This window comes from Budorcas taxicolor, chromosome 6 (genome assembly GCF_023091745.1).
Source record: "Budorcas taxicolor isolate Tak-1 chromosome 6, Takin1.1, whole genome shotgun sequence".
NCBI lineage: Eukaryota > Metazoa > Chordata > Mammalia > Artiodactyla > Bovidae > Budorcas > Budorcas taxicolor.
The window spans coordinates 7,130,259-7,149,043 of record NC_068915.1 but is presented as its reverse complement, the minus strand read 5'-3'; the positions used below and the strand labels follow the sequence as shown (position 1 = coordinate 7,149,043).

Genomic DNA, 18,785 nt, shown 5'->3' with positions numbered 1-18,785 from the left:
TTCCACTGTCACTCTCAAATAATGTTTCTTTTTACCTAGATAAGTTATAGGTGATATGGTTATGATGCACTCAGGTAAAAGTTAAGGAACTTCCCTTGTAGTCCAGTGGTTAAGACTCTGCACTTCCTCTGTGGGGAATGTGGGTTCTATCCTTGGTTGGGAAAGTTCTACACACCCGTGAGGTGTGGTCAAAGAAAAAAGGAAAAAAAAATTTTTTTTAAGTTAAAATTCCTTAATACATGTAACTAATAAGTATTAGCTTGATCTATGGTTTGTGGAACTTGTTAGCTGTAAAAGGAAGCAGTAGAATAAGAATACCATATAAAATGATTGCTTTTGTAGTCATTTATACACACCATGGTAGTCCCCAAATTTAGAGAATTAATTATTAAAGACCTTTTTTTTTTAATTGAGATACTCAGCACATACAAAGCCAACAATTGTAGCCTATTTTTTTTTTTTACATTTCAGACCTAAAGTGATCATTACAATGAAATGTGTATATTGATTTATTTTATTTAGAATTGTTCTGCTGGAAACATCATCCTCCACAAACATTTGTGGTTATGTTTTATTTTAAGTTTGCCCCTAACTTTGAGGTAATTTAATCCCTTTTCTTTTTAGTTTCTTTTTCTGTAAATGGTAACAGGTTGCTCTAAAGCTATACCTTATAAAATTCCATAATTCTATAAATATGATTTCCTATAAACTTTTCATGGAGAAGGCAATGGCAACCCACTCCAGTACTCTTGCCTGGCAAATCCCATGGACAGAGGAGCCTGGTAGGCTGCTGTCCATGGGGTCGCTAGGAATTGGACACGACTGAGTGACTTCACTTTCACTTTTCACTCTCGTGCATTGGAGAAGGAAATGGCAACCCACTCCAGTGTTCTTGCCTGGAGAATCCCAGGGACGGGGAAGCCTGGTGGGCTGCCGTCTCTGGGGTTGCACAAGAGTCGGACACGACTGAAGTGACTTAGCTTAGCAAACTTTTCATATAAAATCAAGTATATCTATGTGCATGTGTTCATCTGTTTTGTATTAATATAGGGGAAAAAAAACCCATAAGAACAAGTTTTAAGGATAAAATTTATTTTCCATTGTATTTCCTAAAGAAAATTAGTGCACTTAAAGAACACATATACTGTAAGTGAAAAGGAAAGTGAAGTCACTCAGTCGTGCCTGACTCTATGCAACCCTATGGACTGTAGCCTACCAGGCTCCTCCATCCATGGGATTTTCCAGGCAAGGTTACTGGAGTGGGTTGCCATTTCCTTTTCCAGGGGATCTTCCGGACCCAAGGATCAAACCCATGTCTCCCACATTGCAGGCAGACGCTTTACCATCTGAGCCACCAGGGAAGCATATATTATAAGTATATAAACATATACTGTAAGTCCTGATAAATCTCAGCGCTTGTTCTTTTGGATTTAGAATGAATGGGAAACAAGATACTTCAATGCAATACTGTTTTGGTTTCTTCCAGATTATGAAGTTAGAAATTGATGAGATTGCAGCACCTCGATCATTTATTTTTCTCTGGTGTGGTTCTGGGGAAGGATTGGACCTTGGAAGAGTGGTAAGATGGTAGTTTTTTTTTTTAAGTGTTTTTTTAAAATTCATAAGAAACAACAGTATGTTGTATAAGAAATTTGAAGATTAAGTTTACATTGTTCTTCATTTATTAAATAGTACTCAAATATTCAGAAAGAAAAACTTTTAAAAAGAATATGTAAAAAAATTTTTTAATTAAAAAAGGAAGAATATGTAAAAGACAGTACCCCTTAGTCAGTTAACTAGCTTTCGGGATGAAAAGTCAAACTACAATTTACTATGACTTCAGGAAGAGAACAGTTTAGAGATTTGAAATTGAATTGCAGCTCCGAAGTGTGCAGCTTACTGTCGTATACTGTCCATTCAGTTCAGTTCAGTCGCTCAGTCGTGTCCGACTTTTTGCGACCCCTTGAATTGCAGCATGCCAGGCCTCCCCTGTCCATCACCAACTCCCAGAGTTCACTCAGACTCCCGTCCATTGAGAAGGTGATGCCATCCAGCCATCTCATCCTCTGTTGTCCCCTTTTCCTCCTGCCCCCAGTCCCTCCCAGCATTGTAGCTAAAATGTATTCTTCTGAGTAGCCTTAACTCATGAATTCCAAATGTAACCCGAATCGCATTGGATAATAACACAGCATCTAGAACACATAGTTTGAAGGGATTAATGAGAGTGAGAAAGAAGTTTATTATCTCAGTTTATTTTAGGTACCTTATATTTATCGTATTCAAAACTTTTTTTGTCTTTTTGGTTAGAGTGTTTTGAATTTCTAAATGGAAACAAAATACTAAAAGCTTTTGGTACTGGTAGCTTTGTGGCTAGTTTTGATCTCAGATCTGCTGTCCAGCAGTGAAACTTTGGGTAAGGAGGTATTTACTCTTGTGTGTTTCATTTTCCTCACTTGTTATGGGGTTATATTTACATTTTTAGGACATATTATTAATACTTGATATACTACCAAAATCTCATTTAATCCTGGTAATTTTAGGAGGTGTCCATTTGACAGGTGAAGAATTTAAGTAGGATTATATTGAGATAAATTTGTGCTCAAATCCTGAAGTTCTGCAGTTGCTTTGTATTTTTTGTATAAATAGCAAGTTTGAGATTGTTGGATCACATCATTGCTTCCATCATTTATTAACTCCATGGTAAGACTATAACTGTATACTGGGAATCTGTTTTATTGCTGGTATCTCCCTAAGATGCTGTAAAAAATCTAAGAAAATAGAAACACGCCATATGTTTTTATAGATATATTGGTATATTTTATAGTTATATTACCCTGTTTAGATCAAATATCTAGCTTTGGGCTTTTCTCCTACCCCTCAGATTAGCTTGAAATTGATTAGGAGGCTTTATCTTATTTATTTATGCATCAGTTTATCATACTAGTGAAAGCAGATTTGGGCCCAAAATAATTACAAAAATAATACAGCATGAGAAATACTCATGAACTTGTTCTAAGTTGATTAAGGCATGTTGAATTTAGGCCCTTGTGATACTTCATGAATATCCAGTGCTAAATAAATATTTGGCAACAGGAACAGATAGTCATTGTGATTTTTGAGATTTTAAGTTAAAAATCTAAGTTCCATTTTGAGGTGTATCTCAGTTTATACAATGAAAAGTACATATATTTTATGCTCTACTGTGTCTTTATTTGTACTTGATCATAGTGCCAACAGTGTTGCACTGCACAATTTACTTAATTCCTCCTACTTTGCACTTAGTCAATTAGGGGTAAGGACTGTATCTTACTCATGTTTTTAATCCCAGCAGCTAGCCAACACCTACATATGGTAGGGCTCAAAATGCTTCTCTGGGTACTCACTTAGCTGATATTTGTTATATGTTCATATATAACAGATTCTAAGACACTAAGATTCAAACCTCTCTATTGTCTAGGTTACATAAAGCTGAAAGTAAAGTTTTATCTTATAAAGAAATATACAGACAATTTTAAGTCTTTGGATTTTTGAGGTTTAGTTTTAAATATATAAAAATAACATTTTGCAAGACTCATTTGAAAGGATGTTACTGATTAGAACTTCTTAACAGTTTTTAGCTTTATCAGAGGATAAAAAATTGAGGTGGCAAGAACAGTTTACCTTTTGAATTAGTTTTTAATTAAAGAGGGGCTGATTGTTCTCATATTTAAAGGTCACTCTCTGATGACAGTGGAAGGTAGTATAAAGAATTGGAGTATTATATAGTCTTTTCCATGTTTTGGTATTATATGTTTTTATAATGGCTGTATATTTAAAAACAAGTATTTCTTTTTTTCTGTTTCTACAGTAATACAAAATTATTATGACATCTTGGAATTTAGTGTCTCAAACCTCTAGGAAGTTTTTAATGCTAGTTGATTAAGTATTGTTTATTTCTTTTAGCTAAGGATTTTAAAAAAATTCTCTTATTCCTAGTGTTTACGCAAGTGGGGTTACAGAAGATGTGAAGATATTTGTTGGATTAAAACCAATAAAAACAATCCTGGGAAGACTAAGACTTTAGATCCAAAGGCCGTCTTCCAGAGAACAAAGGTATTGTCTTTACTGTTTTCTATATTTTAATTATTTTCTCTCAAGCTTTTACAAATGACTCCATGCTGTTTAATTCATTTTGGTGGAAAGGTTCTTCTCTCAGACTTGCACAGATGGCATTGAGCATTAAAGTAACACAGCCAGGTTTATTTAAAAAATTCTATTCACTCAGAGAAGCCTATGCTGTGCTGGAGAAGGTAATATGTATTCCCATATATCCTATACTACTGTCATTCTCAGTCAGATGTGGGCTTTTGGTACTTCTGACCCCTATAGTTTTTCCTTTCTCTGGACTCAGAAAAAAAAAAAAAAGGCAGCAAGACTCATAGCTGGCCAGCTGAGATGAATATTTCTCTCCTCTTCCCTTCTTTTTTCTGGGCTTCCCTGATAGCTCAGCTGGCAAAGAATCCTCCTGCAGTGCAGGAGACCCCAGTTTGATTCCTGGGTCGGAAAGATTCCCTGGAGAAGGGGTAAGCTACCAAGTCGAGTATTCTTGGGCTTCTCTAATGGCTCAGCTGGTAAAGAATCCACCCGCAATGCCGGAGACCCTAGTTTGATCCCTGAGTTGGGAAGATCCCCTGGAGAAGGAAAAGGCTACCCACTCCAGTATACTGGCCTGGAAAATTCCATGGACAGAGCAACTTTCACGTTCCCTTCTTTTTTCTACATAAGAACCTGAAGAAGCCCTGAGAACCTCTGATTCATAGAACTGCCCTCCTAGTTATCAGGGTTTAACAGTTTGTCCTCCAGCCTTTCACTGTTCTGGGAGCTTCAGGGGGAGAGTCTTTTTGAAGTCTTTCTTGGGCTAGAAATTCTTTTTGAAGGGAATCCAAGCCATCCTTGCTGTTATTGGTTCATGGAGTCAAGTGAGATTAAATTTATTTAAACTTTACCCTGTTGTCCAGATTAAATAGAGGTCCAAAAATAAACAACAAAAAAAGAAATTGTTTGACTTTCACATTTATGTATGTTGAGTATTTTCAGTTTGTATCCTTGCTTAAAGTCTTCTCTCCATTTGAAAAGGCTTACACCTTGTGTATAGATTTGCTCTTGGATCATGTGAGGCCCGATATAAAATCAGATTCTGAAATCAAGTGCCATGTTTCCATAACTTCTGGAAACAAGTTACTATCAAGAGTTGCAGAGGAAAACATCCCACAGTCATTGACTCAGTTATCTAAAATGTGACGGTCCTGAGTTTAATGTCTAGCTTCCCTGCCAACCTTCGAAGGTCCAGAGATGCAGGTTTTTCCTATTGTGTTTTTGCCGATAGAACTATATCGCAAAGATTCAGAGAAGTAGTATTGTTTTGGAATTTGAAATGTAAAATGTTGTGCAATATGACTGTTTATGAAAAGAAATTAATTGGCCTGTTTTTATTACTTAGGAACACTGCCTTATGGGGATCAAAGGAACTGTTAAGCGTAGCACAGACGGGGACTTCATTCATGCTAATGTTGACATTGACTTGATTATCACAGAAGAACCTGAAATTGGCAATATAGAAAAACCTGTAGAAATTTTTCATATAATTGAACATTTTTGTCTTGGTAGAAGACGCCTTCATCTGTTTGGAAGAGATAGTACAATTCGACCAGGTAAGATCTCAGTGGGGGGAAATGTTAATAGTTCCTTGAGGTATAGATGTTAAGAAAGAGTACACGGTCCTTTGTAAAATAAAATGCTTACGACACATTTGACCCCTCTTCTTGGTGTATTTCAAGTATACTAAGCTCAGTCTTGTTTCAGTACTCTTTCAGGGTTCTCTTTCCTATCATTCTGATCCTGACAAACCTTTTCTCACAACACCGCCTAAATTAGCCAGTTTCACAGTACTATCCAGACCTTCCACCACTCTTTCCCTCATAGCACTATTACCTGAATTATAGAATCATTTGGGCATGTTTATAGTCAATGTCTTTAGCACCGCAGTCTCACGGAAAACGAAGACTGTCTTATTTTCTTTTGAACCAGCATTTAGGTTATTAAGTAAATACTGTGTTGAAGAAATGCATAATGGACATTTGGTCCTGTCCAAAATGTCTGTAAGACATTTGGTCCACACCAAAAGGTTCTTGATATTTGGCCCTGTCCAAAATCATTTGGCAGGGACCAGATTTGCTCAGGTTTCAAGGATCTTTTGGCGTGAACAAAATGTCTTACTTTTTAGGTAGCACTAACCAAATGATCCTGTAGAAAATAACCATACGTTTGTGAAATAAATGACATATCTCAGCCTTAATTAGTACTTGGCTTGTCTCCTTACATATATCATGATACTGTTTTATCAAAACTTTAACTTTTTTACTAAATCTGTATAATGTGAATTTACAATTTTGAAAAAAATGAGTAGAAAATAATTAAGCTGTTACAAACTGGAATTTTCTTTCAGAGGGGACAGCTTTTGTTTACAAAGTATTGTTGAAGTAATTATACATTCTGTTTCTTCTCGGAAAATATAAAAGTTGCTTTTAAGGACATTGCATCATTCAATCACAGTATATAAAATCAACCTGTTTGGTTTTACCATGCTAGAAATGTTGTTTAAAGCTGAAAGGAGCCAGAATCTTACTTGTTTTAAACAGTCTACATTTTATACAAGGTAAAAGTTGAAGAAGGTACAGTGGAATAATTAGCCTTCAAAGTACATAAGAATTTAAAAGAAACTCTGATGTTCATTCTAAAAAAAGTAACCCTTAAGTTGAGGTAGGTATAATGGGATCCATTCTCCCTTCCTCCTCCCTAGACTGGTCAGCTATTCTCTGTGGGTGTGCTTTAGTGAACACATAGAAATATCTTCATTTGTAGAAACTGGTCTTGAATTTCATAAACTTCTGTAAAATGATAAAGGGAAAAATAAAAGTGCATTCTCTTTACAAAGAAATATTTTGCGTGTGAAATGTTTTTTCTCTGTGGCTTAGGTTTAGAGAAAATGTTTTCTGCATTTAAAAGTTAAATGGTTTTTCTCCTGACAGTTTGTTATTCAGAATTGCGTTGCTTAAGTTATCATTTATCATTGCTTTTTGGCTTAATATTGTGGTCAAATAATATGTATCTTAAAATACCACTAATTTGTAATTTGCTTTGACCGAATTTAGATAACTGAAAATAATGTAAATTTTTTGTTGTTGGTTGTAGTATTTGTGTATGCTGTTTCTGTCAGCCATGTCTTTACTAATGTTTTTAACTATTCTATGAGAAAGGTATGTTTCAATCTATTAAGATCATCGGCTTTTGGTTCTGTTTAGTTGTCAGTTTTGAATTTATGTCTGTTCAAGATTGTTATTAGGTGTATTTAAAATGTAGGACTTTTATGCCTTCCTTGTAGATTAATGGTCTTAATATTATGAATTGTCCTTCTTAATCCAGTTTCTTAACTTTAAATCCTACTTCATCTAACATTATTACAGTGATTCCAGCTTTTTTTGGGTTGTGTTTGCTCTCTATATTATTTCCATCCTTTATTTACAGTCTTCCATATCCTTTAACATACCTCTTGTGATCAAACACAGAGGTAGTTTTCATTAAATAGATAGGTTTAATCTTTATCTTTGAATTGGGTTTTTTTTTTAAATAATTGATTGCTCCCTTTCCCATGTTTGGTTTCTGTTTTCTTTTGGTTTTTGTTTCTTTGGCTGAGAGACGTAGGATCTCAGTTCACAACCAGGAATTTATCCCCTGCCCCTTGCTTTGGAAGTGTGGAATCCTGACCACTGGACCACCAGGGAAGTCCCTTAATTGAATTGTTTGGTGGTGGTGGTAGTGGTGGTTTAGTCGCTAAGTCATGTCCAACTCTTGCAACTCCATGAACTGTAGCCTGCAAGGCTCTTCTGTCCATGGGATTCTCCAGGCAAGAATACTGGAGTGGGTTGCTGTTTCCTTCCCCAGGGAATCTTGCCAACACAAGGATTGAACCCTAACCTCCTGCATTGCAGGCAGATTGTTGACCAACTGAGATATGAGTCAAGTCTATATTTAATGTAATTTCTTTTAAAAAAATGTTTTTTTTATTCATTTGGCTGTGCTGGGTCTTTGTTGCTGCACAGACTTTTCAGCTAGTAGGGGCTACTCTAGTTATGGTGCACAGGCTTCTCATTTGAGTGGATTTTCTTGTGAAATAGAGGCTCTAGAGCAGGAGAACTTCAGTAGTTCTGGCATGTGGCCTCAGTAGCTGCAGTTTCTAGAATACAGGCTCAGTAATTGCAAACAGGCTTAGTTGTCCCACAGCATGTATGATCTTCCAGGATCAAGGGCAAATTCGTGTCTCCTGCATTAGTGTGGGGTTTCTTTACCACTGAGCCACTAGGAAAACCTTTAATGTGGTTTCTGATATTTGTGGTTGTTCAGTTGCTCAATCATGTCTGACTCTTTGTGACCTCATGGACTGCAGCACCCCAGGTTTCCCTGTCCTTCACTATTTCCTGGAGTTTGTGCAAACTCAAGCCCATTGAGTTGGTGATGCCATCGAACCATCTCATCCTCTGTCATCCCCTTCTCCTCCTACCTTCAGTGTTTCCCAGCATCAGGGCCTTTTCCAGTGAGTTGGCTCTTTGCATCAAGTGGCCCAAGTATTCAAGCTTCAGTTTCAGCATCAGTTCTTCCAAATTTAAGGTTGATTTCTTTTAGAATTGACTAGTTTGATCTCCTTCTTGTCCAAGGGACTCTACAGAGTCTTCTACAGCACCACAATTCAAAAGCATGAATTCTCTGGTGCTCAGCCTTGTTTATGGTCCATCTCTCACATCTGTATATGACTACTGGAAAAATCATACCTTTGATTATACAGACCTTTGTCAGCAAAGTGATGTCTCTGCTTTTTAATATGCAGTCTAGGTTTGTCATAGCTTTTCTTCCAAGGAGCAAGTGTCTTTAAATTTCATGGCTGTAGTCATCATCCACAGTGATTTTGGAGACAGAAAATAATGTCTGTCACTGTTTCCACTGTTTCCCCATCTATTTGCCATGAAGTGAGGGGACCGGATGCCATGATCTTAGCTTTCTGAGTGTTGAGCTTTAAGCCAGCTTTTTCACTCTCCTCTTTCACTTTCATCAAGAGACTGTTTGGTTCCTCTTCGCTTTCTGCCATAAGGGTGGTGTCATCTGCATATCTGAGGTATTGATATTTCTCCAGGCAATCTTGATTGCAGCTTGTGCTTCATCCAGTCCAGCATTTCTCATGATGTACTCTGCATATAAGTTAAATAAACAGGGTGACAATATACAGCCTTGCCATAGTCATTACTCAATTTTGATCCAGTCTGTTGTTCCATGTCCAGTTCTAATTGTTGCTTCTTAACCTGCAGACAGGTTTCTCAGGGGGCAGGTAAGGTGGTCTGGTATCCCATCTCTTAAGAATTTTCCACAGTTTGCTGTAATCCACACAGTAAAGACTGTAGTGTTGTCATTGAAGCAAAAGTAGACATTTTGCTGGAACTCTCTTGCTTTTTCTGTGATCCAGTAGATATTGGCAATGTGATCTCTGGTTCCTCTTCCTTTCCTAAATTTATTTTGTACATGTGGAAGTTCTTGGTTCACATACTGTTGCAGCCTAGCTTGAAGGATTTTGAGTGTTACTTTGCATGTGAAATGAGTGCAATTGTGTGGTAGTTTGAACATTCTTTGGTGTTGCCCTTTTTTGGGATTGGAATGAAAACTGACCTTTTCCAGTCCTGTGGCCACTGCTGAGTTTTCCATCTTTGCTGGCATATTGAGTGCAGCACTTTCACAGCATCACTTTTTAGAATTTGAAATAGCTCAGCTGGAATTCTATCACCTCCACTAGCTTGGTTCATATTTATGCTTCCTAAGTCCCACTTGTCTTCGCACTCCAGGAGGTCTGGTTCTAGGTGAGCGATCACACCATTGTGGTTATCCAGGTCATTAAGACCTTTTTTGTACAGTTCTTCAGTATATTCTTGCCACTTATATCTCTTCTGCTTCTGTAAGGTCCATACTGTTTCTGTCCTTTATTGTGCCCATCTTTGCATGAAATGTTACTTTGGTGTCTCGGATTTTCTTGAAAAGATCTCTAGTCTTTCTCATTGTATTTTCCTCTATTTCTTTGCATTGAACACTGAGAAAGGCCTTCTTACCTCTCCTTGTTCTTCTTAGGAACTCTGCATTCAGATGGGTATATCTTTCCTTTTCTCCTTTGCCTTTTGCTTCTTTTCTTTTCTTGGCTATTTGTAAGGCCTCCTCAAACAACCATTTTGCTTTGTTGCATTTCTTTTTCTTGGGGATAGTTTTAACCACTGCCTCCCTATATAGCGTTAGGAACCTCCATCCATAGTTCTATACGCTGTATCAGATCTGATCTCTTAAATGTATTTGTCACTTCCACTATATAATCATAATGAACTTGATTTAGGTGATACATCAATGGCCTAGTGGTTTTCCCTACTTTCTTCAATTTAAGTCTGAATTTTGCAATAAGGAGTTCATGATCTGAGCCACAGTCAGCTCCTGGTCTTGTTTTTGCCGACTGTGTAGAGCTTCTCCATCTTTGTCTGCAAAGAATATAATCAATCTCATTTCGGTGTTGACCATCTGGTGACATCCATGTATAGAGTTGTCTCTTGTATTGTTGGAAGAGGGTGTTTGCTATGACCGCCTTAATGTTTGCTTTACATTGGTACAACCTGTTCTGTGTCCCCTTTTCTCTCATTTCTTTTGGATTAAGAATTCTTATATTATTCAAGTGTTTCTTTTTTATTAACTTGTTAGATATTCTTTTATTGTTCCTTCACTGGTTTTCTTGGAAATTGCAGCATGTACCCTTGAATTATTAAATTCTAAATTAAAGTAGCATATTGGTTTTTTTTTTTAAAGGGTAGGAAGGCTATGGTTTAAACTTCATCGTTTCTTTAGTCTTTTAAAGGCAATTTTTCTCTGTATATACAGTCATGCCTGAGTTTTACACACATACTAGATATACAGCTACAGAATGAACTTTGAGTTGTTGAGACTTCTGCTGTACATATACATGAACATCTTGTTTAGAGGTTTAGTAGATGATTTTACTCTCTTATCAAAGTAAAATATTTTGGCAACAGAGCTTGTGGCAAGCAAATATTTCCTCTTCACTGGCTTAAAAGAAAGTAATATGACTAGATGCTCAGCTGGAGTTGTATGTTTTTCAGAAAGTGTAGATGTCCATAGGTATTGAATATTAAGATTATGGCTGTAGTGTTTGAGGAAATAAGGAACAGATTTTTATCTTCCATCATTAACCTTTGTACTCAAAAATAGCTTTTGAATCTGGGAACAATCTCCAGTGGGAACTGCTATTTAAAGGAAGTAGAAAACTTTAAAGAAACAGCAAAGCTATTTGAACAATAAAAGGGAACATCAAACAGATGGTAATTTTTTAGTAATTGAAAAGTCAGTGTAACAACATTAAAGAAGATTTTCAAGAGGGAAAAAGATTCAACCTCACTACTTCCAAGAAGTATTATTTTTTTGCATAATACTTTCCAGTCCTGTTGTGCATACAAATTTTTACATAACTGTGTCATTCATCATTTTGTATTTTTCTCAATATTATGTCAAAATATATGTCAAAATTATTTCTACATTTAAGTAATTATAATGCTTTTAATGGCTTTATAGCATTATTTTAAGTTTTTTTTTTTAATGTGAGTGGAAGAACCTAAGGAGTAGAGAGAGTAGATAATTATTAAGTATAGCTATAGATATAAACCTAAACAGCAACTGAAATAAAAATACAAATTTTGGTGCCAGTTTGTATTTATAATATTCTATAACTATAACATAATGGGAATTTTCTCCATTCATTTAGGTATGGCCACTCTACCCACTTTATATTATACATACATTATGTCTCTGATACCCTTCTGTCTATATCTATACCAGTTGTACAAAGTCTTAGAGATTTAGATTTTATTTTTTGCTTGTAAACTACTATCTGATTCTTTATCTTTGCCCATTCTTGCACAGATTATTTTAGTATTAAGAAAGAATATCCACTTTGGAAAATTATGTAGTAGAAAGTTAACCATGTAAATAATAATAGGAGCAATTGAGAAAAGTCTGTTCAAGAGGCTATAATTTATTTGGGTCAAATCCTCAAATACATTTCTTCCTCAAGGAGATAGTCTAAGGTATATAACACATACCAGAAGAATAGTCTTTATTATTGCTTTAAATGTTTAAAAATTGATATATGTATCATATTCACTGAAGCCGGGCTAATTTAAAGTTACTTGGTTCTTAGAAATTAAGGATTCAAAATTTTAGAACACTGTTGCAGTGAAGAATTTGTGAGTGGGAGGCAGTGTCCCTTGCAGTTTACTTTCTAAAGGTTTATGTCTTATTTATGGAGGGCAATATAGCATGAAGGAGACAATATTAACTATTTTTATTAAATCTTCGAATTTTTTCTTACCTCTTGCTTATGTGTTGTGTTCCACAGCACCATATGTATAGTAGAAAATAAACCAAAAGCAAGTAAAAGTCTCATAGGTTCAATTGTCAGTGAGACCACATAGGTGTGCAGTGTATTCTTTCATCTCATTTTTATCAAGGTGTCTACTTGATGGGACATGAAAAGCATCATATGGTTTTATGTGTTATTTTTCTCCAGATAGTAACAGATTTTATCTGTGCACTGTTAGACGATTTAAATGATGAACACAGTTTTGTCCCAAAAAAAGGCTACTACATTTTAGAATGTGACTGCAGTAAAATATTTTCCATTTTATCATGGACCTGATAGTCTTAAGTCCCATCACTCCATGGGAAACAGATGGAGAAACAGTGGAAACAGTGGCAGACTTTATTTTTTGGGGCTCCAAAATCACTGCAGATGATGATTGCAGCCATGAAATTAAAAGACGCTTACTCCTTGGAAGAAAAGTTATGACCAACCTAGATAGCATATTCAAAAGCAGAGACATTACTTTGCCGATTAAGGTCTGTCTAGTCAAGGCTATGGTTTTTCCAGTAGTCATGTATGGATGTGAGAGTTGGACTGTGAAGAAGGCTGAGCGCCGAAGAATTGATGCTTTTGAACTGTAGTGTTGGAGAAGCCTCTTGAGAGTCCCTTGGACTGTGAGGAGATCCAACCAGTCCATTCTGAAGGAGATCAGCCCTGGGATTTCTTTGGAAGGAATGATGCTAAAGCTGAAACTCCAGTACTTTGGCCACCTCATGCGAAGAGTTGATTCATCGGAAAAGACTCTGATGCTGGGAGGGATTGGGGGCAGGAGGAGAAGGGGATGACCGAGGATGAGATGGCTGGATGGCATCACTAACTCGATAGATGCGAGTCTGAGTGAACTCCGGGAGTTGGTGATGGACAGGGAGGCCTGGCGTGCTGTGATTCATGGGGTCACAAAGAGTTGGACACGACTGAGCGACTGAACTGAACTGAATAGTCTAAGAAATAATCTTGATAAGGCAGAAATTGTGTGAGATTAATTTTTCAGGTGAAGAACCTAATTCTTAGAGATTCCTCGACCTGCCCTAATGATCAGGAATCGCCACATGCAGGGAACCTCAAAGCACGAGGTCTCCATCAGGCATTTACAGTTAATTTGTAGTTCTTCCTGTTGCAGATACAATGTAATCAAACAGAAACCATCCTTATAAGGAAAATTATCTAGCAATGAAATTGACAAAACCTTTTTACCTATAGAAATATAATATGTAATGGAAATTCAGAAAGATAATTCATTTCATTAAGATACATGTTTAAAGTGGATGTTGAAGGATGGAATTTTCACCAGGTTGACAGGATAGAAAAAATTATAGGTACAAGGTGGAGATCAGTGTGCAAACAGTTAACTATAGTGGTTCATTGTTTCAGCAGTGCGATTAGAAAGCTAGTTCAGACCTCATCGTATAAGGCTTCCGATTCCATGTTACTGAATTCTGGCTTAGTGGAAAGCCCAGAAGGTTGTGCAGAGAAGGAATGTGGTTTCAGCTTTGCTTTAGGCTTTCCACTTTTAGAGGAGGAGAGGTTGGGAAAGCATTACAGTACACAAGTATGTCTGTTGTATGTGTAGGGGACAAAACTAGTAGAAAAACAAAAACTCTAAGGGTGGCAGCAGAAATGGAAAGATGGTAACAAGTAGGAGCAGCATGGTAGTAGGTTGAATTTCTAAGACCTGCCAGCTGGGTTAACGTGGTTGGAAGAGAAGAAGCAAAAGTTAGTTCCAGGATGTTAGTTAGAAAACTGGAACCATTTCTACAAGTAGGAAGGTAATATAAAATTTAATAAATTTTTACTAAGCCAGAACTCAGTGTAGTGTCTAATATTTTCTAAATCCTATTCTCACAGAATGTGAAATATGGATGGAAATGACGATTATATTATAAAAGTTTTTAAAAGGAAAAAACAAAACAAATATATATATATGAAATCAAAGACCATAGTTAAATGCCACATGTTCTATGTAAAATATCAATATTGGGTAAGTGATGGGGCATCTTTGGAAATACACTGGAGATTTGAAATGGCTCCTAAAGATAAGTAAGAGAATTGGGGGGAAGAAAAAGGTTAATGTTTTTTCCCTCCGTTTCAGGGTGGCTTACAGTTGGACCAACTCTTACAAATAGTAACTACAATGCAGAAACGTATGCATCCTACTTCAGTGCCCCGAATTCCTATTTGACTGGATGTACAGAGGAAATTGAGAGACTTCGACCAAAATCACCTCCTCCCAAATCTAAATCTGATCGGGGAGGTGGAGCTCCCAGAGGAGGCGGAAGAGGTGGCACTTCTGCTGGCCGTGGGCGAGAGAGAAATCGATCTAACTTCCGAGGAGAAAGAGGTGGCTTCAGGGGGGGCCGTGGAGGAGCACACAGAGGTGGCTTTCCACCTCGATAGTTTTTAGGACACTGATCCTATTAATGCCCCTTCACCTTCTTTCCGATAGTTTGAATTTCACCCAGGAGATGTTTAGAACTCTGTTCCGGCTTGCACTTTGCTTAAGTTTCTCTAAGCTACAGGAATATTTTAATCAACCTCCCTTGCAGTTATCACTGTCGCATTTTATTCAGGGTAAATGAGTCATCCTGGCTTTTGTCCTGTGCATGTAACCAGAGTGGAACAACACAAATACCTTCGCTTTCAGAAATGGAATTTAGTCTAATTACAAAGGCTTTTGCTTTTTAGGAATAAAGTGAGCAGTGAAAAAGACCCAGTCTGAAGTATCATACGGGTGCTGACAGTAGTTGATCATGGGCATCCCACCACTGCTGTCACAGCAAATGGGAAGCTGTTTGCAGGCTTGATCGAGTGGAGTTGGGACAGATGGTAAACTTCTCTTAGGGTTTCAACATTTTCTCATTGAAACAATAAAAGAGACTTTTTTCTTTCTTTTTGAAAAATCTTAAGTAAACTCGTGTAGTTTGATCACAGAAGAAATTAAGAGACTTGGAACAAAAGCCTCCTCCCAGGTTTAAATCTGATCAGGGAGGTGGAGCCACCGGGTGGGCAGAGAGGAGTAGAGCCCATAGACATACTTTTACAAAGAGGGAAAAAAGTGCTCATTATAATCTCAGTTGTGCAGCTACCGATGACTGTTACTCATGCTTCCTAAGAAGCTGACGAGGACAAATAGCCAAGCAGCTAAGGACAATAAAACTTTGGTGTGATCTTGGATTGACTTTCAAAGCAGTTTCATATTCCTTAGCAAAATAAAAGAATAAAAGCAACAGATACACCTGGTTATCAGGTCTTGGTTTAAACATTTTGGGGAATAAAGTACTTGGTGATGGGAAAATGACATGCATCTTTAAAACCTGTTATGGAGAAAAGGTAAAACCAATTACAGAAAACCCTCAACTTAAGAAGAGAGCTTGGAAAAATGAACTGCAGTTGCCTTCTAAGGGACTGGTTTTCCAGATAAGTTGTATGAAATTTTATATGGTCATTTCTATACTGTCATTCATGTTTTGCATGAATCTGCTAAATGAAATAATACCATTATTGTTGATAAACATTTTTTATCTTATGTATGATTTTTCTAATGAAACTTTAAACCTTTGAACTTCGAGAGTCTCTTTTCTGTGAGTGAAATTGTCGTCATTACCAAATGAAAAAGGATTGACCTCAGATGAGACTATTCTCTTGGTCTGTGAGTAGTCCTTTATGTGTATTGGCTCATAAAATGAGGTTATGTTATATCCTTTAAAGACTCAGTTTGAAGATAGGGACTGAATTATAGGAATATGCTTGAGATCCTTAAAAGCATGATGAATTTTACTTGCTCAACCTGTTAGACCTTTCTAGTACAGGTAGCATTTGACTAATGTTCTTCTTGATGTAGATATGATGTGGAACTGTTGGTTAGAATTTTTACTGAAATGGTGGTACATTTTCAGCTCCAGTAATTAATAGAGAGAACTCTATTTGTTAAAGGTGACCTGGGAATGAAGAAGACAGATACTCAGTTGCCCAGCGGGAGTCCTTAGACACACCAGCTAGGGAGTGATTCTGTCCTTTAAATAGGACTCTAGCCTGGTTCCTGCTCTGGGTCAGCTAGAACAGAGTTCGTGGTGGGGAATATCGTACCCAAACACTACTGAACCATATTAGACCAGGGAATTGTTGCGATGTCAGTCACAGTGTAGAATGAGATAGCACAGTGCACGAGGCGTCGAGCTTTTTAGTGGGGGATCAAGTGTGGAGTCAGACTCCACAGGCTGCGTATCCAGAGTTGGATTGGGAATCAGGGCTGCACCAGAGTTGGAGTGGGAATCAGGGCTGCACCAGCTAATACTTTGGTAAGTAGAAGAGCTACCTCCTGTAAGTCCTTAGCTCATAAAAACTACATACCTCTCTTATTTGTAAACCAAGTAATTGCTGTGCCACAGTTTCACTTTAAATTGATGGGATTGTAATGGTTGGATGCCTGGGACAGCACACTGTAACTGAGAATGATTCCTTTGCATGTCTCTTAAAATACTTTCTACCCATTTTAGTCATTAACTTACAATGTTCTGATTACAGCACCTGATTTTTAAAACCTATACTTTTTTCATTCTGAACTTAAGAACGTAAGATTTAGTCTATAGTTCTAGATTTTATTGGTTTGGTATAATTTTTATTAACTTGACAAAATGATACCGCAGTTGGGATTCATTCTAAATGATAATCTTTGATCGGAAAGTCTCTTTTTGAGTGCGCTGTTAAAAACATACGCTTTTGTGTATAAGAAAGGCTTTTCTTGGAACAGTCCTGTATAATCTTGGGGTCCATATAGGACATTAGCATTATCTTTGATGTTCAGTGATAGGGACTTAAGTATATGCTGTCAGTTTTTAAGCTATAAACCTGGGACTCCCCAGGAGGTTAGAACATTTATCTGGCAAATTGAGCCCATTGAAGACTCCCATTTCTGAAAAGTCACATTTGCTTCTGCTCTCAAGACGCGCAGTCAGTCACTCATATGAACATTGTTAGGTATAATGCGCAGACAAAATACTACCTCATTTAATCTAGATGTTCTTTTTCTGTAAACCCTTTTTCTAGAATTTGACAAAATATTAAAATGATCAGTTTGAGTCTGTGTTATAGTTCTTCTGTAACTAGAGGGGCTGATGAACAATGAAATCAAATAAGGTAGGTTTTTTCCAAGAATACTTCTAAAAAATTAAGTTTGAAGTCAGTGATATAAAGTGCATATAGGAATTAGGTATATAATGTGAATCAGTGAAGCAAGCCATGAGTTCATTTTATAGTGGAATGATGACTGCAGCCATGAAATTAAAAGACGCTTCCTCCCTGGAAGGAAAGCTATGACCAACCTGGACAGCATATTTAAAAGCAGAGACATTACTTTGGTTTTTCCAGTAGTCATGTATGGATGTGAGAGTTGGACTATAAAGAAAGCTGAGTGCAGAAGAATTAATGCTTTTGAACTGTGGTGTTGGAGAAAACTCTTGAGAGTCCCTTGGACTGCAAGGACATCCAACCATGCCATCCTAAAGATCAGTCCTGGGTGTTCATTGGAAGGACTGATGTTGGAGCTGAAACTCCAATACTTTGAGCACCTGATGCGAAGAACTGACTCATTGGAAAAGACCCTGATGTTGGGAAAGATTGAAGGCAGGAGGAGAAGGGGACGAAAGAGGATGAGATGGTTGGATGGCATCACTGACTCAATGGACATGAGTTTGGGTAAACTGGGAGTTGGTGATGGACAGGGAGGCCTGGCGTGCTGCAGTCCATGGGGTCGCAAAGAGTCGGACCACGACTGAGCGACTGAACTGAACTGAATTCTTTTTTTAGACATTTTGAGTGACTTTGACAACGCTATTTGCATATTTAATGCAAGACTATTTACTTTCATTTACTGTCTCCCTTTTGTCCTGTCTTTGCTGCTTTCCCACGTGGGTGGATTTTCTTAGCTCCTCTCTAAGGGAGCAGAACAGAGCACCTTAATAAGTAGTCATTGACTTGATCTCAAGGCCATGGAGATCTGAGAGAGAGGTGGCAACAGAGCTCACAGGTAAGGCAGACGTACCCAACGCCAACTGATTGTCACCACTGAGGGAGGATGGTAAGTCTGAAATGTTCATGTGAAATCTCCCTAGATGTTGGCAGTTAAAACACTTTGTGTCCTTTGCTTACATTTTCCTTTCAAAGAACTGAAAGTTTTAAAAATTAGTTTGGCTAGCTAAATTCTGCATACGTTTTAAATTCTGGCTTCTAAATACTGTTACCA

General features: G+C 37.2%; 1 protein-coding gene across 1 annotated transcript in view; it reads left to right on the top strand.

Annotated features, from left to right (window-relative positions):
• METTL14 (methyltransferase 14, N6-adenosine-methyltransferase subunit) overlaps positions 1–15,248 on the top strand; it is a 38,047-nt gene extending 22,799 nt beyond the window's left edge. Inside the window, exons 8-11 of the mRNA XM_052642405.1 lie at positions 1,487–1,579; positions 3,976–4,092; positions 5,480–5,690; positions 14,637–15,248. Coding sequence (XP_052498365.1) covers positions 1,487–1,579; positions 3,976–4,092; positions 5,480–5,690; positions 14,637–14,941 — 726 coding nt within the window. The 3' untranslated portion in view covers positions 14,942–15,248. The remainder of the gene's footprint in view (positions 1–1,486; positions 1,580–3,975; positions 4,093–5,479; positions 5,691–14,636) is intronic.
• Positions 15,249–18,785: the final 3,537 nt, after the last annotated feature.